At 38.3% G+C, this 27,323-nt stretch overlaps 1 protein-coding gene across 1 annotated transcript in view; it reads left to right on the top strand.

Annotated features, from left to right (window-relative positions):
- Positions 1–27,323, top strand: part of LOC124774960 (TATA-binding protein-associated factor 172) — a 307,412-nt gene that overhangs the window by 221,092 nt on the left and 58,997 nt on the right. The window contains exons 30-32 of the mRNA XM_047249684.1: positions 12,271–12,411; positions 14,640–14,788; positions 25,305–25,439. Of these exons, the coding sequence (XP_047105640.1) occupies positions 12,271–12,411; positions 14,640–14,788; positions 25,305–25,439 (425 nt within the window). The remainder of the gene's footprint in view (positions 1–12,270; positions 12,412–14,639; positions 14,789–25,304; positions 25,440–27,323) is intronic.

Genomic DNA, 27,323 nt, shown 5'->3' with positions numbered 1-27,323 from the left:
AAATTTCTACTTGTAAGGAACAGCTAACAACACTACTCTTGGATCACCTATGCAATGGCACCAACAGTGCTACATGATACAGACGATTAATAACTCTTGGCACTGTGGTTGACGGGAGTAACTGTATCAGTTAAAATTGACTTGCTGTGGTCTGTAGAGACAGATTTGCTAGTACAGCCAAAGCAGACTACAAAGTGTTTAGTAGTGCATATGTGAACCATAAATGAAACTATTTTATTAGTTACAAATACTGGGAAATGGATGTCCTGTACATAATGATCATAATCCCAGAACTAATTTAACACTGAAACAGTATTTTTACAATATTATCAGTATATTACTTTTTATGCTGCATACAGATTTGAAAGCTAAGCTTAGTAGTGACAAAAACAAGTGAATGTTTGTCATAAGTCACACCTTCTTCCAATTTGTATTGAAACAGTTGTTCCCATCGGCCACCAAACTGAGTAGAGCTTGGTAGCAACACTATCATGACAAATTGTTCAAACTTATGTTAATTCACAAAATGTTAATTTGCATTTACTGAATAGATTGCCCTGGGCTCAAGAAAATGAACGCTTAATGCTTGCACTACTTGATGGCCAATGCCTTGCTATGTCAATGTATGCCAAATACTTCAGTCCCCCCTTCCCAGAGTATTGTTTCATAAAATGTAAATTGTGGAATAATTATAAGCAAGTTAATGCAAAAAGAGAACTGAATTAACATTGTGATCATAGGAAACTTGATGAGGATGATAAAATGTTGGAATTTGTGGGCAAACATTAATGCTGGGAACATGAAAGTTAGGTTGCACTGTAGTTCTGTTATTACTACAGAAGAGTAAAACTTAAGAAGGCAGTTTTATTCCTTGTCATTTTTGCTATTTGTTCGTGTGCAATTCATCTGAGTCTTCGGTTGAACATCATAACAAACAGAGATAAATAAATAAATGAAGTCTCATCTGCAGCTGAATGTCATATACCAGTGTAGCTCTCTGAACCTTTCTCCATGGGATCATATCTATGTGTGTGTGTAATAAAGCAATCAGACTACTTCCTTTTTTGAGTAGTTGTAATGATTTGTTAATTATAATTTATAGTGTTTCAAATAATCCAGTAGCAAGTCTGTGTTTACATAATACCTCTTTGTTTTACATTCTTAGATAGCAGTAATGTTTCTATTGCTTCTATACATTGTCTTTGATAGTGAAGTTTGTTAGCTACTTTATTTAACTGAAATGAGCAATGTGGAATAACCGGTAACACATATGATTTGCACTTAAGAGGAACTGGTTTCAAATCCCATCCAACTGTCCAACTTTAAGGTTTCCTCTGTTTCCCTAAATCAGTTAAAGCAAATGCTTATATGGTCCCTTTAAAAAGGATACAGGGGATTTCTTTCCTCATCATTTTCCTGACAGAGCTTGGGCTTTGTCTCTAGTGGTCTGGTTAGTGATAGGACATTAAATCCCAAATGCCCTTCGTTCTCATCTAATATCCTAAGTAACGTACTATCTGGTGAACGATCTCAGTTTTCATTGTGTGGTGACTTAATAGTGTGCTCATTTGGCAGCTTTTAATATTCTCGTGTTGTATCATAACATTACTCAATTAATGTTTTAAAGAATAGTAAAAAGTGTGGCTCAGTGCTAAAGTGCCAGGTCTTGGGTTTGATCCTCAGTTTTAAGATTTTTATCTGTCACTTATTATTTCATCTCTCAATATGAATGCCAAATTGCACTGTGTTTCAGAGTGCACATTAAACTGTCAGTCCCCTATAACTAGCTGGGGAAGTCAGTTCAAAGGTCAGAGCAAGGCAACAACATATGATCTCCAATAGGACATTGCCTAGTAAGGCATTGTGGTGTTCAAACAAACCTTCGGGTTGATGACACCTTTAAGTGTTTTTGAGGAAGACAGTGTAATTTGTGCATTACGTAACTATCAAGAACATTACAGGATTTACCTCTGTTATTATTTAGACATATCATACACAACAGCTTGGATAATTTTGAATGTTGACTTGAAATATACCTAACAATCCCATTTGGCACAAGTGACCTACATCCATAACAATAAGATTTGAATGATAACTGACAGCAGCAAATATTTTGTTAACATAAATGAATCATGGTTGGTCTTCCTTTAAGTTATTAGGGTTTATTATTCAAAGTGTTTTACTGTAATTCCTAATAATTTTATGTAAATAAATCACCACCAGCTCCATCAGTCATTTGACACCTGCTGCTGGATAAAGGATTCGTCCAGACGTTGCCGCTCATAATGGTGTTCAGTGATATGGATTCATTGTGTTCCTATAGGTTTCCTAATACTATTTACCCACTGTACATTATGTTATTGTCCTGGTCTTTTTTTTATTTCTTGGAATGTAGCAAAGAACTTTCTTGGCCCATTGACCATCTAGTCTCCTGGATACAAGTCCTGTGCTCATTTATTTTATTTTTATTACATTGATAATTGGCTGCAATAATTGTGCAGTGAAGAAAAGCCTTGTCCAGGATAAACTAGCTTTGATGCTTGCATCAAATCAGTCTTTTGGCTGAAGACTGCAGCAACAACATCAGTTATGTCTTCTGTTTCAGTTTGTTCCCTGACCTCAAGGGCCCCTTTTCTGTCTCAGTAATCCCGGAAATGTTTCTTTCAGATTGTGTTCTGAGCAGTCCTGAGATTTCGAATGTTTTTAGCTGTTTGCGCTTCAGTGGTGTAAGTGAAAACTTGTGATATGCACTGATTATAAACTCTGTGTTCCAGACACAATGTAAACTTCATTCCGAAAACTGTGTAGATCTCCAAAAGCACTCCATGTTATTTCTACACTTATATTTATTTGTTATGCAGTGCATCCTGTCTTCAGATGTCCTAGAAACAAAAACTTATCAACTGGTTTTATTGCTTCATTGTCAATGTGTACTCTTTTGTTTTTGGTGCATAATTGTACATTATTCTAGTCTTACTGTAACTGATTTACAGGCCTGCTTTCAGACTTGGTCTGTTAAGTTGTTCCAGTTATTTATCTGCAGTAGAGACAAACAATACAATGTCATCATCAAAATGAAGGTAGTTGAGGTTTTCCAACTTTAGGTGCCTGAAAACTTCATCTAGTGCTGCTAAAAATAGTTTTGACGGTGTTGAATCTTCTTTCCTGAATCCTAATTGAATCCTCAATTTCCCATTATACTGTTGAAGTGTAATGGAAGCTGTGCGCTGCTGTACACATTCTTCAAAATACTAGGACAGGCTGAATTAATGACTTGGTTCTCAAGGGATATTAGTAGTAATATTGTTATAATCAAGTTGAAAACTTCCTAAAAATCTCTGAACTCCAGACAAAGTGAAAATCCTCTTTCTATAATTTTGTTTGTGACTAGTAAGCAACCATTTACAACTTCAGTGGCCAGGTTATTACTTCACTTAATTAAAATCTGATGGTTTTTCTATGGAATGTACATTAGGGAGAGAGAGATGATATATGTAGAATTTTTGTTTCAGTTTTAGAAGATGGTCTTTATTTCTAAACATTTTGTAAACAATATTGCAAGTTCATTTTGCATTAAGAATGAAAACACACGCAGCACTGGTGTACTATTCTACAGTATTTATTATCTTTTGCGTCATCTCATTGTTGCTGTAGGCTTATACCATGGGAAGCAAGGTGGAGGATGTTGTTCGGTGGTCAGTATCCTCTTTCTGTAAGACAACAACACACATGTATTAATAGGGTTTCTTATTCATAAGAATATGAAGTTACTTATCTTTAAGCTAGTTGTTGTGGTACAAGCTCTTCTGCAATAGTCCGTGTTAGCCTCACTGCTGGTGAAGTACACTTCCCACTATGCACACTACTCTGGTCGCTGTGTACTGCCTGAGACTGAGACTCTGATTGATACTGCTACTGTCTGCAACTGCTAGTGACTGGGCTGTGACTCGGTGACTCACTGGATGGCTGACTGGGCCTTACGCTCCACAGCAGCAATCTAAATACTGGCGGTCGAGAGGGCATTTGGTGGCGCGTTTCTAGTCTTTTTCCTGAAAGGCTCACCTGCTCCGGTGCCTACTATCCATCTCCTCGCAGCCTCTTTGCTGATTGGAGTGCTGGCGACAACGAATGCCAGCAAATTCCTCCCCACTGAAATGCTGCGCTGGTGTCATGTAGTGAGGCTGCAAACGACAACAGGGAGGGAGGCAGGACGCAGCGAGCTGTAACTGTGTAGGATGGCATACTCCCGACCATACCCCATCATCTGGCTTGCAAGGTAACAGGGACGTCCTCTGGAAATCTGCTGCCAGGGCACATGTCCAGGCTTGAGGGCATGTCCTTGAACGCTGAAGTTGATGGAGATGGCAGATTCAGGTCTATGGGGTTAGCAAGCGGGGATGGTGGAGGCGAGGCCACATCATCTATCTGCTCCTCCTGGATTGCCCTGGTGGCACTAGCATGTGGCCGCGCAGTCCCGTGAAGCAGTGAATCTTGGGGAAGAAAAGAAGCAGGATCATAGGGCAAATGACACATACGAATTTGGTTGTGGTGGCAGTGCTTCAAACCATCAGGACCTGCAGTCAAATACATATAAGAGTCAATGTGTTCCTGGATCACGCCTCTTTCCCAGCACCTATGGTTGCCATAAACTCTGAAAAGAACAACATTGCACGGCGCAAAGTGATACTTGCAGACCATTGGCCATGCCAGATGCTGATGTGGGTGTAGCAAGTGTGGCAGTGGCCGATGACGGCGGTCATGCAGAAGTTCCACTGGAGACAGTCCGCCTCCTGGGTGGGAGCGGTAGGAGGCGAGAAAGAGTTGCACCAGCTGTTCCTGTGTGTGGGCAGTGAAGCTTGGCCATCTGCTGTTTGAAAGTACGTATGAAGTGTTTAGATTCTCTGTTGAGTTGCAGGTGAAACTGAGCACTTGTTAGATGACAAATGCAAACCTGCTATGCAAAATATGGAGGACTACACTTCAATGATACTATGTGATGTGGAAGAAGCCATAGGCACCGCAAATGGGAACTTTCTAAAAGAGTCTACCACTATGAGCCAACAAGTGTTCCAAAATGGTCCTGCATAGGCAATGTGCACTCGTTGCCATGGCAGTTGCATCTTAGGCCAAGCTGAGAATGTCTGTGGTGGAGCGGATCGGTTCTCCATGCATGCATGACACTGTGATTTCATCTGTTCAGTGTGGGGGTCCATGCCGTGCCAAGTACAGTGCCGGCGTCCTAACTGTTTAGTGTGAACAATTCCCCAATGTCCTTGGTGGAACAATCGCAAAACATCCTTTTACAACACTTTGGGAATAAGCACACATGATTGTCCACTGTCATTTTGAACTAGAATCACACCTTGTACCGAAAGTTTACGCCAATGTGTAAAATATTGGCACACAACTGAGTTATGGATATTGTTCAATAAACTAGGCCAAGACGTGCGAATGTAGTGCAACAGAATCTTGAAGTCTGGGTCTGCTTCCATGGCCTGTTCTTTTCTGTAGTGTGAGGGAAAAGATTCCACTAATTCAGAGTCCTGCACATTGATTTGGCAACAAAATGCGGCAGATGCATCAGAATCAGAGTCTGGGCCAATCAGAAGGTGAGATAGGGCATCTGCATTGCCATGATTTGCTGTAGGTATACACAATTTCGTACTGATACTGCGAAAGCAACGAAGCCTAACATTCCAATTTTTGAGCATTGCATGTAGGAACCGTCTTTGACAAATGAAACAAGGAGTGCTTGTGATCTGTCACTAAATAGAACTTGCGACCCTAAAAATACTGATGGAATTTTAGCACACCATACACAACAGCGAGAGTGTCTTTTTCTGTCTGAGAATAATTGCACTGAGTTTGAGTCAACAACTTTGAGGCAAAAGCAATTGGTCTGTCTTGTGAACCAATTCTGTGCGAAAGCATTGTGCCAATTCCGTAGGAAGAAGTGTCAGCTTGGAAAACTACTGGCTTACACTAAATATCTGTCACTAAGAAAAGCATTTTTGAGTTTCTGAAACCCGTCGTGACAGTCTTTAGTCCACACAAAAGGCACATTTTTGCGACACAAGCGATGCAATGGAGCTGCGAACTGAGTGGCATTAGGTATGAACCGAATGTAGTACGTCATCTTGCATAGTACTGTCTCCAGTTCAGACACATTGTGAGGATCTGGCAAGTCATAGATTGCAAGCAAATGAGATTGCAGGGGGTGCATGTCCTGACTGTTTATCACATGACCTAAGTACTGTAGTTCAATTTGAAAAAAAGTCACACTTTTCAAGATGACATTTGAATCTTGCTTCTGACAACAATGGAAACAGAGCACAGAAATTGGCAAGGTGTTCCTCTGGTGCACAACCTGAGACAACAATAACATCAAGGTAGTTTGAACAAAATGACGCTTTAGCAGTCAGCTTTTCCAAGTAACTTTGAAAAATGACTGTACAGAAAAACTGCCAAAGGGCAAATGCAAATACTTGAACAATCCAACATGTGTATTTATGACAAATACTTTCTGTCGTGCTTCATCCAATGGAATTTGCAAGTAGGCATCATGCAAATCTTAGAAAATTAACGTCCTGCACCAAGCATGTCCGTGAGTTCCTCAGGGTGAGGTAACAGATAAGTGTCAACCACTGTCTGTGGGTTGACTGTAGACTTGAAGTCAACACAAATGTGAATGCGACCAGAAGTCTTAGGCAATGATACGAGAGGACTTGCGCATTGACTAGCTTGAATGGGAGCAATTACACCATTGTCTTGTAATTGTTTCAAGTCACTGGCTACTTTGTCTCTTTCAGCAATTGGAATGGGGTGGGCTCAGAAAAACTTAGGCTGTGCATTGTCTTTCAATGTAACATGTGCTACAAACATACTAGCTTTTCCAATTCCTTCTGAAAATAGTTCAGGAAATTCTTTAAGCTAGCTAGCAACATTGTCTTCTGGTGCAAAAGCTGATATGGAAAGTACATTTTGGTGGATGCTAAGTCCAAACAAGTCAAAGGTATCTAAATCGAAAATGTTCTCACTGTCTCTTGATTTCAGCACAGTAAAATTCACTGTCCTCGTGCGAGATTTGTAAGTTGGCAGGCAAGCTACTCTGTCCAAGCACTGTAATTTCCTGTTCATTGTAAGCAGTGAGGTGCTTGCTAGATTTAGGAAGGCGTAATAAGCCTAATTATTCGTACGTGGCACAATTAAGCAAAGTTACTGAGGCGCCTGTGTCTAAGTAAATGTTCACATGACGGCCAGCGATTCGAAATAAGACAAATAGTTTGTTACAACGTCGTTGTACAACCTTAATCTTACATTTGTCAGAATCTGTTGTAGGTTTGGAAAACACAGTGTTTACTGCATTTGCGTGAGCCTGTTTTTTCTGAGAGTGAGCAAAATTGGCAGTTTGTGCCATTTGCAAACAAGCTGCTTGGACATGGCCCCCTTCTTTTCCACACATGTAACACATTGCTATATATGAAGGGCAATCCTGTCTTTATGGTGATCAAAACATCTAGGGCAAGATGTCACAAAGTTCACAGGTCTGTTTACCTGTCTACATGACTGTCCGCACGGCTGTGTACCACTCATTGTTGTGGCTGCTTGGGGCAGTCACGAACAAGGGGCGACTCAACCCGACCAGTCGGGGCCTGGTCAAACTTATCAGCCGTTATGGCACCCGAATCATAATGCTCTAAGATTTGCAATACTTGGGGAAGTGATGGATCAGAGTATTTTAAGATCTGTTCCCGTATTCTACTATATGGGACATTGAATGTTGTAGCATCTCTTATCATTAAATCACTGTAAAAGTTGTCACAACTACACTTAAATTTATACTTCCTAGTCATGCCCGTTAGATCTGTGTACCACTGATGGTACGTCTGTTCCGGCTTTATCTGTAAGCAAAAGAACTGATATCCGACTGCAGATACATGGACTTGCTGGTCATAGTACTTGATTAATGCAGTGATTACTTGGTCATAACCGAGTTTGTCGGGAGATGCAGTTGGGAATAGTTTTTGTATTAACCTGAACACTGGGGATCCCGCAGTCGAAATAAAGTATTGCAGCTTTACAGTATCTTGAACTCGATGAACTTCACAATGTGCTGGGAACTGTGTCAGGTATTCGAACCATTCCTCTTCTGTGCCATTAAATTCCTGGAACGTGGGTACACTGGTCGGCGGCAGTTGTTGGACTTGTCGGTTTGTCTGTTGGGTGGCCGACGCAGCTTGTGCAGCCAGTAGTTGTCCTTTCATTAATAGGGCAGCAATTTGTTTGTTCTGAAACTGAAAAGCTTGTGTTAGATCCATCACATTGTTAGCCATGGTTTACACAAATACGTTGTAGCAAAAAGCAAGCAAAGCCTCTGAAAATATAAATTTGGTTAGTTCTGTGGCTCCCCTCCTGTAATACCTGCAAGAACACAACAACACATTAGCAAATAGAAATGAGCACCCCTGCAAGCGAAAACACAAGGGAAGCAAGCAAAATCTGCACTCAGTTATACTTGTCACCAGTTTTTGTGTCGTCTCATTGTCACTTTAGGCTTGTACCATGGGAAGCAAAGAGGAGGATGTTGTTTGGTGACCAGTATCCTCTTCATGTAACACAACAGCACGCATGTATTAACAGGGTTCTTTATTCATAAGAATAAGAAATTACTTATCTTCAAGCTAATTGTTTTGGTACAAGCTTTTCCATAATAGTCCACTTAAGCCTCACTGCTGGTGAAGTACATGTCCCACTATGCACTCTACTCTGGTCGCTATGTGCTGCCTGAGACTGAGACTCTGATTGCGACTGCTACTGTCAGCAACTGCAAGCAACTGGACTGTGACTTAGTGACTCACTGGATGACTGACTGGGCCCTCCAGTCTGTGAGAGCAATATAAATACTGGCGGCCGAGAGGGCATTGGCGGCGCGTTTCTAGCCTTTTTCCTGACAGGCTCACTTCCGCTGGTGTCTACTGTCGATCTCCTCTTTGGCAGTTGAAGTACTGGTGACAGCTTCCACCAGCACATTATTTATTTCACAAACTGGTTTTCAGCCATTACACCATTGTCAGGTACAAAGATAAGTGTATTCTGCAGTGAAGTTTTGTTGGATCAAAAATTTTAAACTAGTGAATCCAAAGTGTGTCTCCCTTCCCAGAGATGAAAGATGTTAATGTTAGATTCACAAATAAAACAAAAGTGATTATTTCAGTGTAAATGTGATGTAAGATTATTTACCTAAAATAAAATGATACATTAGTTACTGAACTATATACAAATTACAATTGGTCTTCATGGGAGAAAAATCAGTGAACAATAAACTTTGATGACATGTTTCAAAGATGTAGCTAAACAAAATAGTCTTGTCTTTAATTGGTCCTATATTACAAACAGGTAAGATGTACCAGTGATATCAAAGCAAGTAAATGGAGCAGCTGTGATTATACAAAGTAAAACTTTTTAATACAACAAGGGAAATTATAGTAACTGAAATAAAGAAAAATGTGGCATGGTAGTAAGAGAGGTAATTTACAAATGGCCTGCATGGGATTGTGAGCAGTAACTGTAGTTAGAGGTGGTGAGTAAGGGAACTGTTTCTGGCCATTCAGTACTAAACTTGGGCTGATGAACATATGTTTATTAATTTCCATTATTTTGAGATAGTTCATCCTCCTTCCTTTATGGATGTGATGTAAAACTTCATGTTTCACCTTGTAACAATGGCCTTCTTAAAGCAGGTGGTCAGCAAAAGTAGAGTCTCCTTTTCTAAGTTTCCATCTTCTGTGGTGTCCCTTCAAGTAGATACATATTACACTGCTGGACTGACATATATAGAATCTGCCACAATTACAAGTAATTTTATATTCCATTCTTCTTGAGAGCTGGAGTACTGTTGGACAAACAGTGACCAACAGTGTTCTGCACATAAAATGGTGTTTTTATGTTCCTGGATTTAAACTTTCTGGTTACATCCCATAACTAGACTTTCCAATTGTTTGTACATCCTGTCTTTTCAATGGAAATAATTCTGCATTAGGCAGGTTTGTGTAGCTAACCTTACGTCATCTGTAATAACCGGTTACCTCTGATTTGACTAGTAAGTCTGTGAGAAGGTTTAGTGAATAAGTTGCTAACATCATCTAATATTAATCCCATGTGTGAAGATAACCTCCAAATGGAATTAAATACAATCAGACAAATAGCATCAAATAATAGCTACCCCCGTACCTAGATGGGTTCCATATTGCACAAAAAACAGAACCAACAGGTGTATTCTCTTCTTTACCATGTTCTTGACCCACCACCCAAGAACAGAATAAATGGTGCACAATTTCACGTCTAGGAAAAATCTCACTGGATGTAGCCAGAAAGTTGCACACTTTTCATCCAGTGGTAAAGACAGCACTCCAGCTCTCAAGAAGAGTGGAAATTATAAAATTACTTGTAATAGTGACAGATTCTATATAGGTCAGTCTAGTGGGGTAATATGTACCTACTTGAAGGAACACCACAGAAGTTGGAAACTTAGAAAAGGGACTGATGACCATAGATGTTAAGTCCCATAGTGCTCAGAGCCAAACTTATGACAGCCAACTTAGAAAAGGGGACTCTACTTTTGCTGACTACTTGCTTAAAGAAGGCCATAGTTACAAGATCAAACATGAAGTATTACATCACATGCATAAAAGAAGGTAGATGAACAATCTTGAATAATGGAATTCAATAAAAATATGTCCATCAGCCCAAGCTTAATAAGTTTGTTCCCTTACTCACCACTTCTAAATGCAGATACTACTCTTACTCACATGCCACATCTTCCTTTATTTCAATTACTATAATTTCCCTTGCTGGTCTAAAAAAATTTACTTTGTATGATAACAGTTGCTTCGCTTACATGTATATCTTATCTGTTTCTAATTTAGGAACTATTAAAGGTAGATTTTTTGTTCAGCCACACATTTGGAACTTGTTACCAAAGTTTATTGTTCAATTTATTTTTTTCTATGAATGACTGAATACTGCTGTTTGTTAATGTGGCACATTTTTTATCATAGTTAAATAATCTTAGATCACATTTATACTGAAATAATCCCTCTTTTTTTATTCCTTATATGTATGTACATATGTATGTATGTATTTATTGAACCGGGGACCTAGAAAGGACGGAGAGGCTTTGTCCCCACTGTAGCCTTCAGTGGTACACAACCCCACAACAGGCTACAGCACTCCACTCACCCCACCACCACCCCACACCGAACCCAGGGTTATTGTGTGGTTCAGCCGCCAGTGGAATTTCCTGGGAACATCTCATTCCAGACAAGTGTAACCCCAATGTTTGCGTGGTAGAGTAATTATGGTGTACGCGTAAGTGGAGACAGTGTTTGCGCAGCAATCGCCAACATAGTGTAACTGAAGCGAAATAAGGAGAATCAGCTTGCATTCACCAAGGCAGATGGAAAACCGCCTTAAAAACCATCCACAGGCTTACCAGCACACTAATCCGCCGGGAGGATTCATGCCGGGGACCGGCACGCCTTCCCGCTCGGGAAGCAGTATGTTACCGGGTGGGCTGTTTTATCCCTTACTCTTACTTTAACATCTTTCATCTCTGGAAATGGAAATACTCTGTAGATGCCTTAATTTAAAATCATTGGTCCAACAAAATTTCACTGCAGAACATACTTATCATTGTACCTGATGATGTTGTAACAGCCGAGAACCTGTTTGTGAAATAAATAATAAATATTTTAGACTATTACACCACTGTTGTGTGCATGTTTTCATTCACAATGTATAAAATGTTCTACTAAGAACCAATGAACAGTCAATCAGTGAAATTCCTTTTGTATTTCTTTGTTTATAGCTTTAACCATCCACAGGGAAACATTGCCATCTGTAATCCCTGTTATCGTCACTAATATGTTAGTAAGGAACCTCAGTCAGTCTTCTCAGAGTTATGTTTTGTAAATTCACCACGTTTAGCAGAAATTCTTCTTAATCAGTAATTTAATTGCTATCTTGATTCAGTGTAGCACACTTTATTATAATGAATTAGTACATAAAAATGTTTTGTATAAGAGAACCTATGACTTTACAGTTGAAATTCATAAATGCTAGAGAAGTTTAATCATCCATGATTGCTAATGCCCTGATTAGCCATTTGCTTGTTATTCAGTTGTGACAAGTTCGTCATTTTCCCTTAATTTTCGTTACCTTGTATACAGTGACTTTTTGTATGGGAAATTAATTCTCTGATATTATTTTTAGGATTATTACTGCGATCTCAGTCCCTTGCAGCAAGAACTCTATGAAGATTTTGCTCGATCAAAAGCTTTACAATCTCTCCAGGATACATTGTCCCAGGGACAATCTGCAGCCTCAGTGCAAGGAAACACCCACATCTTTCAGGTACTTGTCATTTTCTTTATTTTATTTTTGTACTGTAAATTGAGTAAGTGCTGTATCATGACTTACGCTGCTATACAAGTGACCACACATAATAGCAGTTCATTGATTTAGATGATGATTTTGAACCAGAATATACCTGGTGTTGTAAGTAGTGAGTCATCTAATGGTTAACCTGATTATCATTTTAGCAGAAAGTAATCTGATGATGGAAACATCATTGATTAGTGTGCACCAGTTTCATAATGTGTCTTTACTCTCTCATTTTATAAAAGCCAACTTTTCATGCTGGAACAAAGTACTTTGACCACATGTTGAATGAGCAGTGCAAACATTCCAAATCTGCTTTGAATGTAATTTCATTCTAGGCATCCCCCCCCTTTCCTTTGTAGCAGTTGTATAATAAAGACCATTTGTGGTAACAAGACCTGATATAACAGCTGCCAGAAAGGATAATTTGGAGCAAGGATCTGGAATACCAACTGAAATTATAGGATTGAGTTTATGACACATCCTGCAGTAAATTTTAACTTGAGTTACTGATGATAAAATGATATATGGGATGAAATCAGATTGGTTGATTATGGAAGTATGTTAAATAAAATAGTATAAAAGTGACATGACCTCTGATTGGCAATTAAGGAAAAGGAAGAAGAAATTTACTCCTACTGTTATGGTATATGATTTAAAGATGTTACATGAGTTTCACCGTGTAGAAGACTGCAATTTTTATGTAGTATTCCTTGTAAATGGGACCAGGAGAAGCATAATGCCTAGCATTTGGGAAGCATTTCTTAAGCTTCATTTCCCTGTGTGCAGTGCAAACTACAATAGGCAGAAATGGTTTTGACAGAGTATGACTTTATGACTGCAGGTTTATAAACAGGGAGCCCACCACTGTAATAATGCAGCCAGAAAACATAAGTGGCATTTAGATCTTGATAGCTTCTCTTTATCACATAGTTTGAATGTGTGTGCACACACTGTGCAGAATGATAAGAAAAGTAATATTCACTTAGTGTAAAGACATATCAGTGAAAACATGAACAAATTCTAGACACCTTTTTATGTTCAAAAACTCTTTTGTTCACTTGTGAAGGTACAAATGGAAAAGAACTATGTCGAAAACTACTTCACACTTGTTTTTAATTTCTGCTCATATTGATTGTTGGGTGGGGGAAAAAAAAGAAAAAAAAATTGGAAAAACTTATTGCAAAGAGACACGATATTGCAGTGAGCAATGTAGTTTTGCTTAATGGAACTGTCTCATGACCAACCCGAAGAAACAAAAATTCTGTGTCATAACTGTTGTGAATCAAATCATGAATATATTGAATTGCCATCCTTGGAATAATACATTTTCTGAGAATTTTTCCTAGTGTATGATTTTTTTCAAAATTAGTGCCTTGAATTATGTGATTATTGTTGACATTTGTTTATGGCACCATAATTCTTTCAGCAGAAGGTAATAATTGGAAGAAAATGATACTAAAACAGTGGATGATTTGTTGAGATTAGTTAACAAATAAAAATTAGCAGTTAACAGAATGTTGATAAATTGACTGTTTGTAGTATAACACTTGGAAAATGTCCTGATACTGAATGTGTTTCACCAGTGTTAATATTCTTGTTATAAATCTTTTGCTATTTTTAAAATGTCAGTAAATTTACTAAATTCTCCTACGTGACTATTGTTATGCTTAAAATGTTAACTGGTAACTGTACACTCTAGAGATTGTGTATATGGATGAAAACTGGAAATGATTTGTTGAATATTCTGTCCAGGATGTACTTTACTTTTATAGCCTTTGTAGCTGCAGTAATTTAGTAGGATAGTTTTGTAATGTTATATCACCAACCTAATCAGTGGGAAATAGCATTGTTATACAACAAGAAGTGAAATGTTTTAGTAGATTGTCGATTTGCATACCATGTGATTATAAACAAAGCAGAGCAATGGAGGAAGAGTGCCATTTTATTTAGCTATTCTTTATGGTAACACACTCCTATAATTTCTATAAAAGAGAATTGTTTCAAAAAATGTGTTAAAATAGTGTAAATTCAGGAGAAATGTTGTGTTGGTGCATATCGCAGAGAAAAGCATCAAAGACGTCATTTTAATACCAAGGGAAAATATAAACTACTTTTACACAAAATATAGGGTGTCACATCATGATTGCATATATCCTTTCACTCATGATTTTATTTTGGTATAACATGTACAATTTCAGGCTCTTCGGTATCTGCAGAATGTTTGTAATCATCCCAAGCTGGTACTCACATCTCAGCATCCACAATTTGAGAAAATAAGCAGTCGTCTGAAACAGAACAACACAAATATGGCTGACATACAACATGCTTGTAAACTTCCTGCTCTAAAGTAAGTTGGTTGTTCTGATTTTGTTTAGTTTGAAATGTTTTTGTGTAACATACTTGTCAAAAAAATTATATAAAAGAAATTCTAATACTAGTTCCTTAAAATTTTGCGCTTTGGACATTGTCATTGAAATTTATTTATTTTATTTTTGTAAGCTGAGATTTTAAATCTTGCTCAGATGGTAGTTTTACCAAGTCCCCTAATGTGTGCAGAACAGTGAAATAACCATTCACTCAAGAGCTCACATAATGGCCATCATATGAGATAGAAACCAGGTATATTTATTTCTCAAGTCAGAAGCACGTATATAGAAAGCACGGACAGTACAGCATAATATATTAATGAAGTAATACTTTATTACAAAAATATATAAACTGACTTGGAATCATATTTTTCCTGAACTGTGTTTCACCACAGTAAGTGCATTGGCCATTTTGTTGGCATATATGTAGGTGCTCATTTTCAGCATACTGTCTGTTTAACACAGTGGTTGCACATTGAATCTGTGTAATTTCATCTTTGCAAGATGAATGTGCACTGTGTGACACAACATTCTAGAGCATTAAGTTACTTTCAAGCAGCCTGGTCTTATTTGTGGGCTAGTGGTAGTCTTTCCTCTGGTACTGGGCAGTCTTTAGAGTACTCACTCGTGACGTGCCAATCCTTTAATCTTGCTCACTTAACTGATCGTATTAACACCTCAATTGCTCTCCTTGACTTCAGTTGTTGTTATGCTGGACAATGTCTGAATAGAGGATGAGCTGTAGATGATAGAGCTTAGGCCTTTTCTTTACATGTGCGCGCACGCACTCTATTCTGGCAAGGCAGTACAGTTTCTTCGGACATGGGTTCAAGATAACCCCTAACATATTTCATTAAGTCCTACATGTATAATTGAAGAGTGTCAGTCTGATACATGATGCAAGTATATTCTGCCTTGAGGTAGCATAGTGCTAATTCAGAAGTTTTTACTGTGTATATTTGCATTCCTAAAATTGTTGCTGTAGTATTCTATACTATCTTGCTTTTTACATCCACTTTCTGTTTGGTTTTGACACAAAGTTTTATTAAAGGTTAGCACTAGGTACAAAGTGACACCAAGCCACGTGAGAGCTGTGCAGTGTCTCAGGTAATCTGCAAGCTCTTTGTCATCTTCTTGTTCTTGTGTCCTTGAAAGGTTTCAACTGTTGTTTCCCCCCCCCTATAGCAGGCAAAACACGAATCTAGTGATTTTGGCAGTTCTCACTCAGTACTTCTGCGTCCTGTAATAAGAGTCATTTGATAAAATTAAATTTTGGGTTTCTTCAGGTAGAGACTGTATTTGTATTCTGTACAATTGGTACTAGCACATTGCATTTCCCAGGAGAAACACCCACTGTCCCCCCCCTCCCCCCTCCATGTGCTCCTTTGTTGTAGAACCCTACAAGAGTATTTTTGTCTTGAGAAGTTTCGTTAGTGGTCTCTCGATCGAAGCCCTGTGTGATGTCGTAGACCTATGTCAGTAGAATGCAATGATTCAGTGTAATATAAGCAGCTGAGATATCCTTTAGTCTTCCTTCACTGTAATCCATTTTCTACGTGATAAGTCATGTAGTGTCTTGAAGGTACAGCTCTTTTCTTTTTTGAAACCAACTTCTTGCTGGTGATAAGAAATGGGTGGTTCTTCATCAGTATCTGTAGTTATAACCTGTACAAGAATTTTGAAAATACATGACACAACAGGGAAGTCAGGCTGTGTAGTTTTAGGTCCCTTATGTCTTGTCTGGCCTCGGAGTAGCTATGAGCTTGGATTTCTCATACATTTAGGATATTCTGGAAGTATCAACAGAGTTGTTCAGCTGGAGAAGCCAGCTCTTGACAACCAGTTCCATTCTTAGCTCATTATGGTTAGATGTTTTTCCCACCTTACACTTGCACAGGAATAACACAAATAATTAATTTCATGGGCACAGTGCTTAATCATTTCTTCTGTATTTTGATAGTTATAGTTACTTTACTTTTGACAAGAACTGATAAGCAGTCCACTTATTCTCAAAGTTAGACTATGAATTTGTTTGGGAAAAATCATGGCTGAGGTCTCACAACCTCCATGCTTGCTCACTACTCATAATCATGTCCAATTCTGTCATCAGTAGTACCCTTTTCTTCTTCACAAAGGAGGAGAAAGAATGAATACTTAGTGCAACCCAGAATATTCTTCAGAAATTTGTTCAACTGCACTGACCTTCTCTTTTAATGAAGTAGCAAATGTCAACTAGTCTGCTGTCCTAAAATTGTATCTTCATGTGAAAAGAACCTCCTATGCCAGATAAAGCTGACAATCATCAGTCAGTACTGTTTGTTTGGAAAATGCATGCATTCCACTTTTGTACAGTACTGCGCCAGTCAGAGACTCATAGACAGAATTTCTTGGGTAAATCCACATTACCACCACTTAGTATCATAGGAAGTAGGAAGCTCTGTAATCTGAATGAGAGGCAGTTCATTAACTATGATCTAATAGAATTCTCCTTTTTTGCCATCTTGAGCATAACCCTAAATGTGATTATGACTGTTGAAATCAGCTATCAAAATTAACAATTTCCTTTTTTGAAAGTTGTTGGATGGCATGAGGGAAAGCTCGTCATTTGATGATTTATGCTCGGAAGCTACTGGATGATGCAGAATTCTGTGAAGATAATCTCAGCACCATCTTAATTGATGATCCGTGTGCATAGTTAATCACATTTGTTGCTTTTGCACAAATTATGCGGGTTATTTTTGGCTGACAACAATCATTCCATGTATACTGAAATGACCATTAGGTTAGACTATGAAGAGTGCCTTTTGGCTAATCCTGATGAAAACTTGTAGAGTGGAAGGATTGGCTGGTGTTAACAGTGTCACCCGGAGACGTCCAAATATTGTAGTAACGTTGTACTTGTGTATTCTCCATGTCCCCAAAAATGTATTTAAAGTTGCAAACTTTTGGAGCCAGTGTCTCCTTCTTCTGGCAGAAGTGCTGAAAAGGAATGAAGACGGTTGAAGGAAAAGGACTAGTGAGGTTTAGGGAATGGGGAGAGTTCAGGTAAGTCACCCAGAACCCCAGAGCAGGGGAGACTAACTGGACGGGATGAGAAGGAAAGATTCACAGAACCCTGGGTCAGAGTAAGTCTCCCCTGACCCATGGTTCGGGATGACTTTTCCGAACTTCCCCATTCCCTAAGCCTCACCAGTCCGCTTCCTTCACCCCTCTTCCTTCCCCTTCAAACCTTCTGTCAGAAGAAGGTGTCACTGGTTCCGAAAGCTTGTAAATTTAATTACCTTTATATTTGTGTTCTCCTGCCACCACTTGGTGACTAATTTTTTGGCCATCCAATTATGTTATATGTGAACGAGTGCATCACTTAGTAAAAAACATGATTTGCATCAAATTTAAAATTCAATTGAGAAAACTGTAATATACAAGTACACTCAGTGGTTAACCAGTACTTTCCTTGAGGTGGTGAAATTCCTAGTACAAGCCAGAAGAAATATTTAAAAGTTGAGAAACCCAACATCCCACATACATACGATCTTTCAACCCTTGAACACATTTCTCCCAAGCCCATCAGAAAATCTCTCTAAAACCTTGTTTGTTTTCCACTCTAGCCCTGAAATGAGAATATCTCTCGATATTCTTCCCACGCTGTGCACTGTTATCTTCCTTGCCTTCCTAGTCTCCGTAACATACTTGTGAAATTGTGAGATTCTCAGATCATTGTTCACTACACTAAAGTCCTTACCCCTGCAATAATTCCCACTGTAAAACCTGTCACATGTACCAACCCACCACCACTTACTCCAGCCCCACCACTAATAAACTGTACAATGTAAAAGGCAGAGTAACATACAAAACCACATGTTGTTTACCATCTATCACGTGGGGTCCAAGTGCCTTACCTCTCCCTTCTGACATTCCCCAATGTATGTCTCTCTTCCCCTAACAAAAGATCATAAAGTTCTGAAAGCAAGGTATAATTTGTTTCTACTGTTAACTATTTGTTTAGGCAAATACTTGAAAATATGATGTTACAAAGTCTGAAAGTGCTTTTTGGTGCAAATGAGACAAGTAATCATAAAGGATGATGGGTAACATTCTGAACTTGTGTGACATGTTATGTCCAGGAAGCTCTAATTACAGTAAAAGCTGCCCTTTTTGGGTATCATATCATCATATTATTACTACTAGTGATAGATCGCTGGAGCAGAAAGCTATTTGTGCCATATGTGTCTGAGACCTACTGTCACATATAATATTTGACTTAATTTTATTATTCTCCACTTTTGTTGTACATGTATTAATTACATAGGAACAAACTGGCTTTAGGCACATACTAAATTGTCAGAGAAATTTATCAGATTTCTTTTATGAAGTTAGAGCTCAGTCCTAACTTTTATAAAATATTTGTTGAAGAGCTTTGACAGTATAATATGGGTCTTAGACATGTTCATGTGCATGACAGTCAAACACTTGCGAGTGATGAGCAGAGCTGATATAGAACTAGCTAATGATTTTGAATTTTCACTTTGCTTGTGATTACTCAACTGTCTTAATATTTTTTGACTATGTTCTGACAAAATCTGTACTAACAGCTGTGAAGAGATAAGAAACTGATTCATTCAGTGTTAGTGTTGTGAAGAAATTAGTCTTCATCAGGACAGTGAGGAATACACAATTGAAATGAGTGTTGGACAAAAGGATTCTGTATAACCAAAATTGTACTTTGCCACCCTAGAGAAACTTCAAATCCTCAGACTGGAAAGATGTATCCAGAATGCATGTTAATGGCACAAAGACAGTTTTTATTTACTGATTCCTTCTATTTGTACTTCCTGATTTCTTCCAAGTTGCTCACTTCCTGCAAAGATCTTAACAGTGTGTTAGCACAGACATCCCTACAATTAGCTGATAACACCCTGTTGCCTTTTGCCAACAGATGGTAGAGCAGTACACTTTTACCTGCAAAACTGCAACTGGCAAGTATGTTGTTGGTCTCCTGGCTTGAGATAACAATAGAGTTGGTGTAAAAGTGGGGCTGAAAACCCTACTTATAACTAAAACACTGAAGAGAATTCTCCCTCCCCCCCCTCTCCCCGAAGATGACAACAAGACGACAAAGGATACAAATAGAAGAGTAAAAATGGCCTGGAGTGGTGATATTTTTTTTTTTTTTTTTTTTTTTTTTTTTTTTTTTTTTTTTTTTTTTTTTTTTTTTTAAACTAAATATGATCTTCAGAATAGAACCTTCCATGTGTCTGAAAAAGGTGTGTCTCGCCGTCTTTGACTTAGTATAGCGAGACATTGATTTGTAAATGCAAAAACAGCTTCAATAATTGAGTGTTCCATAATGAGCAATGGAGTGATGCATGTTGTGAATTGCTAGGAACGGCAGGAAAACAAACAGTTCAATCAGGTAACCCATTGGACTGCAAAAAGTAATTATGATCATAGTGAAAATGAAATGGAGGTTGGAGGGCGGGGGATGTTATTGAATTATTAATTGCTTAATACAACTTTGTGATTACCCTGCTTACCAAATACATACATTAACATCCCATGTACTTGTTGCCTACCCCTTTATCTACGAGGGGTGTTCAATAAGTAATACAACACTTTTTTTTTCAGAAAGCAGGTTGGTTTTATTCAGAAGCCCAATACACCATATTATTTCCAACAATTTTGGCTACAAAACTATTTTTCATCATAATCTCCATTCAGTGCAACAGCCTTATGCCATCTTGAAGGAAGTGCCTGTTCAACATCAGAGCCATCTTGCTGCATCAGTAACCTCCCCATCTTCCATGCACTGCTTGTTGCAGAGTCCATCCTTCAGTGGGCCAGACAGATGGAAGTTGAAAGGTGCAAGATCTGGGATGTAGGGTGAATGAGGGAGAACAGTTCAGTGTAGTTTTGTGATCTCCTCTCGGGTGCACAGACTTGTGTGGGGCCTTCCATTGTTTTGGAGAAGGAGAAGTTCTTTTGAATTTGTTGTGGCAAACACACTGAAGTTGTTTCTGCACTTTTCCTGAGGGTAGCACAATACGCTTCAGAGTTGATTGTTGCACCATGATGGAGGACATCAAACAGAATAACCCCTTCAGACTTCCAGAAGACCATCACCTTGTCTTAACTGAGTGAGGATGTACCTTTGAACTTTTTCTTCGGAAGAGGAGTGGTGTGGTACCAGTCTGTGGATTGCCATTCTGTTTTCAGTTGAAGTGATAAACCCATGTTTTATCACCTGTGACAATGTTGTCTGACAAAAAATTGTCACAATCAGTCTCACGCAAGCATTTCCACGCAGATGGTCCTTCATTGCTCTCTATGGTGTTCTGTTAGGCAGCAAGGAAAGCAGCAGGCACTCATCTTTTAGTACCTCAACTGGTGGATGAATGTGTCAGCACTACCAACAGAGATGTCAGTTGAGCAGTGAGGTGTTTGATTGTTGTTGTAACTGCGACTGGGACAGTCGCGGGGTTGAAAAGACAGAGAGCGCAGCGGGACCCACGGAGTGGCCCACTAATAACAACACATTGGGAGAGGACAGTCACGACCAACGAAGGACAGAATGAACAACAACAAGACCGAACAATGGAGTCACAAGGCAAACTAACAAACACGTCCACTCGTACACAGAACAAGTAAGTAAGCGGTCTAACGCGAGGTGATGTGTCAACAGACGTACGCGAGATTAGATTAGCTGGCTGAGCGAGAGGTAGGTGCTTAAGTATGCTGTTGGGGGTGCTGCTATTGGCCACTGGTACCACGTGTTCTACTGTGGTGCCCTCTAAAAGCAGGAGGCACGCGCCGCCACGTCTTATGGGTCGATGGTGGAGAGACCTCTAGGAGTCTTCGACATCCATGACGTCTGGCGCGGATTCAAATTCTGCGGCGCGCAGTACCAGAATTGTGATCTGTCGAACTTGAATGAATGTGTCTGCACGCTCCAACACTGCAAGAGTCACAGTTGTGTGCAACCGGCTTACGGCATATCAGACAGGTTTGCACAACATTGTTTCAATGATGACAGACATCTCGTCCAATGACTCACTGTGCTTTTGTTCAGTGCAGGGTCCCTGTAGATAATCTGCAGGTGCCTGTGACTCTCTGTGATGCTATGGTTTTCTGCCAAAAAAATTCAACCACAGCTCTCTGCTTGGAACGCCACTTCCGTTACAGGCTACATTTTGATTGCATATAACACTGTCACCTATCAGAACCTCTTGAAACTATAGAGGCTGAAAAGGAAATATTCCACAATGTCCCACATAAATTCCTCATTTATCTCAAGTGTAATTGGCAGAAGAAAAAAAAGTGTTGCATTACTTATTGAATGCCTCTTGTACTAGGTTTGTGCACCATGTGTTTGCTTAAAACTAAAGTAAATGATATATTCCCATAAAGAACTGTTATTGCAGTTGTTCTGTCTTTTTGTTAATAGGATATTAAAGTATTATATCTATTGAGCTAAATTCTTCATATGCCATAAGTAAGGCCTGGATTAATATCAAATACATATTTTCCTTTCAGTAGAATTTTTTTATTCTTTTTGTAGTTTTCTACATAAAACATGACATTTGGAGTCTGAAAATGTAACTTTCACTTTCCAAATTTCAATGTTTATTATATTTTTTCCCATATTTCAAAGTTTAGTCCAGATTTTTATATCAAAATTGCATAAATCCATATTTTCAATACATGTTGTATAAAACTGATCTTTTTCAAGTGTAACAGCATTAAAAAATTCATTAAACAGCACTTCAAAGTGTGATTCCTGGCCTCAGAATGGACAAGCTGAAAACACAGATAGCACCATCTGAAGCAGCCTAGTCTTTCATATGGCCTGCAAGCCTCTTAGTGTTGCTTCCCAGGGATTATGGGAAGAAGGAAAGAAGCAAAATCTCTGCCAGGGAGTGGAGTATTGAAATGATGTCTTCGGAATCGTGAGGAGGGGGGAGCAGTTTTTGACATGCGGTCCACTGCTGTCAGCATAATCCTTGCCTACCAGTTATCTCCTGTAGTGAAAACGTCTTTCCAAAGTTACAAGCGTTCATGAAAGCACGTTCATGAACGTGCTATTATCAAATGTGGTACTTGTTTGTAGTGATAAACATGATATTAAATTAAGGCAGCTAAAATGCAATTTCTTTTGATGGCAAAGGCTGTCGGTACCTTCGACGTTCATGAAATCTACCAGTCGAAACTGAGATGCAAGGGCTCTCTAAGAAGTTTACAGACAGTACCTCATTATGCCACCTTCATCGTAGATATGTTACATGATGTCTGTTCCTCCACATTTTCTTTTTCGTCATTGAGTTGTGTTTCGCGTGGAAGGCAAGACAATTAGTCCTTACAGTCAAGTAAGCTGATTCATGCCAATGATGAGAACAATAAAACTGCAGCATTAAACGTTTCCTCATTGTTATACTCGAGTGTTTTGTTCAGTGTACCTTATGGACACCTTCATAAGTAGTGCACTAGCTGTATGTGTAACATCACACCTGTGTCATTCACTGTTGATAATTACGAGGTTTGCACTATATGTCATTGTGTTATTTACTCATCTGTGTTCTTTCAAGTATAAAAGTTGTGTTTCTCAGTGTGTGTGTGTGTGTGTGTGTGTGTGTGTGTGTGTGTGTGTGTGTGGTTTTTTATATATACATAAAAATGAAGAAGGATAAGCAGCTCTTGTGTTTCTAATTGCAAAAATATATTGAAGATTTCCCAAACCAATTTTTCCTTGAGTGCAGATGGTAAAGTACTGTTTTGTAGCACTTATGGAAAATTTGTGTTGACTGAGCAATGGTTTCTAATATCACAGTACATATCTACCACAAAACATAAGACAAATATTACAAGGAAGAATAAATTCGAACAACAATTTTTTTTTCTGCTGTAACAACCAGTGACTCCCAAAGTTCTACCGTGTTGAAAGATTTGTGTTAAGCCATGATTTGCACAGATATACCTTCATGGACATTAAATAACGCACTGTTTAAAGGCTTCCTGGAGACATATTCAGGCAAGCATGTTCCTTACAAATCTATACGTAGAAAAAATATGTCAGCAGCGTTTACGAGGATTATTTGGCGGCGATTCGAGATGTAATTCAGGATGGTCCTATATGGGTCGCCATCAGCGGGACTTCAGGATGGTCCTATATGGTTCGCCATCAGCGGGACAATGGACACCCAATGGCAGTGCACTGGCAGTATGGTAATTGGAGGACTATTTGAAGATAAATTGACCAAATCCTTTCTGTTGGCTTGTGAAGAACTTCCTAAATGCAACCACCAAACATCAACAGATTTCTTTAATGATGCTGTGAGTGTTTTATGGCCTAATGGCATAAAATAGGGACAGGTTTTTCTTGTTAGTAACTGATGATGCTCCTTATATGGTAAAAGTTGCAGATGTCCTGAAATTTTTATATACTAAACTGATCCCAGTAACATGCTTGACACACAGAATAAATAGATTAGCTGAATGCATAAGGGTAAATTATACAGATGTTGAAGTTTAATATCAAACATTAAAAAGAACATTCTTGAAATCTCCCAGTAGGATCACAAATTTTCAAGAGATGTATCCGGATATTATTTTGCCACTGGAACCAATTCTGATACGTCAAGGTACATGGCTAGAAGTGGCTGAATATTGCATTAAGCATTTCAGTGACATTAAAACAACTATTTTTCAATTTGAAGAGGGGTCTGCTAGTATTTTGAGTGCAAAAAAACCTTTTGAAAATGATACTCTACAGAGTGATGTGGTGCACCAAAAGCAATTATTGTTTTTTAACACAGATTAAGGCACTTGGAAACCCTTCATCATCATTGAAAGACAATGTAAAGATTATCAAAGGCACAAAAATAAAAATTAGTGAAGCAGAAGAATCCATTGCTGAGATGCTAAAGCAAAATTTGAGTTATGTACTTCAGAAAAATAAAGGTTTTAATCTGCTGATAAAAATTTAACAGTGTGCTGTGCAGAAGAATAGATGATGTACTTGAGTCCCACACGCACTTCCAGAATTTTGCAAATTTAAGTTTGCGCCAATCGCATCCTGCGATATTGAGAGTTCTTTCAATCAGTACAAAGCAGTGTTCCGTTTAAACAGAAATAGTTTAAATTTTGAAAATTTAAAAAGCATGTGATTGTGTATTGTAACAATACAAATAATGCCAGTGAGACCGAAGAAGTATAAAATTGTTTGTTTTTGGAATAATAAAGTGTGGTTTATTTGAAAATAGAAGTTTTTCATCTCCATATTGTATATTCTTAGTCCCATATTCCATGCACATATTTTGTAATTTTTAATACATATTTATCCGAACCCTAGTCATAAGCTAAAATTTTATCTCTTATTGTTAAATTTACTACGTGCAATATAGTATAAAAGCAGACATAATGTGAAACAACAAATTGTTTACAACAATAAAGTATTGACTATCATATTTAAAGAAATGTGTGACAGTTAAAAAAACATGTTTGCAGGCAATTGTTGTTGGACTGTGGAATAGGATTGGCACCAGGTGGACCAGCCACAGATCTTGTGGTTAATCAACATCGTGCACTTATTTTCTGTCAGCTGAAAGCTATGCTGGATATCTTGGAAAATGACTTGTTTACGTAAGTTACAAAATAATGTTCTTTACCAAATTTATTTTTGTTGCCAGCTAAAGAGAAGAAAATATCTTATTAATTTTTGTTGCCAGAATGTTCGCTAAAGAAAAGAACAGTATTTTGCTGTCACAGTACCAAGTAACTGACAACTGAATTAGAGATTAAGTTTCTCACTCTGAGATATGTCTCTCAGAGTGTGGACCAACCAAGAATGTGGGGCATTATTGTGGGATATACAAGTTTTGTTTGATCTCTCTCACCTGCCAACCCCTTTACTTCTGTTGAATTTCATATGATTTCATGGTATACAGTTATAAAACCACCACAAGAATTGACAGAAACTCCCAACCATAGTCTAGTAACTCCTGAGTTTCCTCCTGTTTCTGTGACCATTAATCAATTATTTCATTTGTGCCACTTGTTTTGAATGACATACTTTCGTCCAGAGCTGTCTTAATACCAGCTATTGTAAGTGAGGTATCGACTTGAAAGGGGGAAACATAATACATTAAAAGTACAAACAATGAACTCATTTTATAACTTACACTTATGTTCTTCAGCTGTGTGACTCTGCGAATCCACACTGCTGCTACACATTTTCTAACACCAACTACCCACCTTCCATTTGGCCATCATCACACACAGCACAAGGTTTTCGGTATTCTCTCACTCTCTTCGTGCAAATTATTACTCCTAGAGAAAAAATTAATGTGGTCTTTTTTGTATGAAATTTAATGTAGTCCAATTTTGTACTGGGATACACTTTCACTAGAGGTCACTGTTTTAGAGTTTTTATATATATAAAGTGACCATCAAATGCATCCCCCACCCCATACTCATTTGCCACGAGTCAGGATTTTTAATATGTTGTTCATGCCACTCCCTCCAACCACTGTACAAAAATTTATGGCTACATGAATTATTCCCCCTATTCAACCTCTTTTGGTCTTCATTGGTTGGACCCTTGCACCACCGGCTTGGTCGTGCAGTTACAGCTTGAACAACTGATGGTTGTAAAAATTTTACCCCACAGTTCTGTGAATTTTAACAGCACAGAGTTATTGATTAAATTGATTTGTTTGTCTGGCCTTCCTGCAACAAAACTACTGTGTTTGTAAGGGTTAAGTTCAGATTGAATTGTACACGTAATTAGTTTTTGCGTAACATTTGCAAAAGTCATTTTTTCTCCCATTGTCCTCACAGGAAAGTTTAAATTGATAATGTTAATGAAATAGCTGACTAATCCAGTGACCTAATAGTCCAGTCGATTATGGGAAATAATTTGTGTAGTCACAAATGTTTGTACAGTGATAATAAGGAGTGTCATGACTAACGTACTAAAAATTGTGGCTGGTAGGGCTGAATGACAGGAGGAATTGCATCGTGTACCTATGAGTTGCATTTGTATGTTGTCTATCTTCAAAGTAGGCTTTGTTGGCTGAAAGCTCACTTTCTGAGAGCCTTTTTTGTTTTGCCTATCTGCAGCTCAGCATCTCCCTGTACGGTGAGTAGCAACTATTGTTTTCTTAATACTGTTCTAATAGTGCTTTGTTGTAAGAAATTTCTTCATTGTATTCTCTTAAGAAATCCTCACAAATTCAAGCCACTATGCTAAAGCATCCTCCGGTACGTTCATTGCACAAATTACACAGAATCAATTCATTTGCTTCATTGAATCCTTTTGCTTTATTTAAACATGTATGCCATTCATTGTCATTTTAAGCAATACAGTGAGCATGATGTGCTTGAGTAAATGTGTTGTAATCAGTTCCATTATAAGTTCTGACATCTTCAAATGATTTAGGACCACAAACATGAAATGATACCAAATGTAAATGAAAAAGTTCTACAACCCTTTGAGACACTACATACTTGCATGTAATAATGTTA

Source organism: Schistocerca piceifrons, chromosome 2, assembly GCF_021461385.2.
Source record: "Schistocerca piceifrons isolate TAMUIC-IGC-003096 chromosome 2, iqSchPice1.1, whole genome shotgun sequence".
Classification (NCBI taxonomy): domain Eukaryota; kingdom Metazoa; phylum Arthropoda; class Insecta; order Orthoptera; family Acrididae; genus Schistocerca; species Schistocerca piceifrons.
The sequence above is the reverse complement of the archived record's forward strand: the minus strand, read 5'-3'. Positions and strand labels throughout refer to the sequence as shown.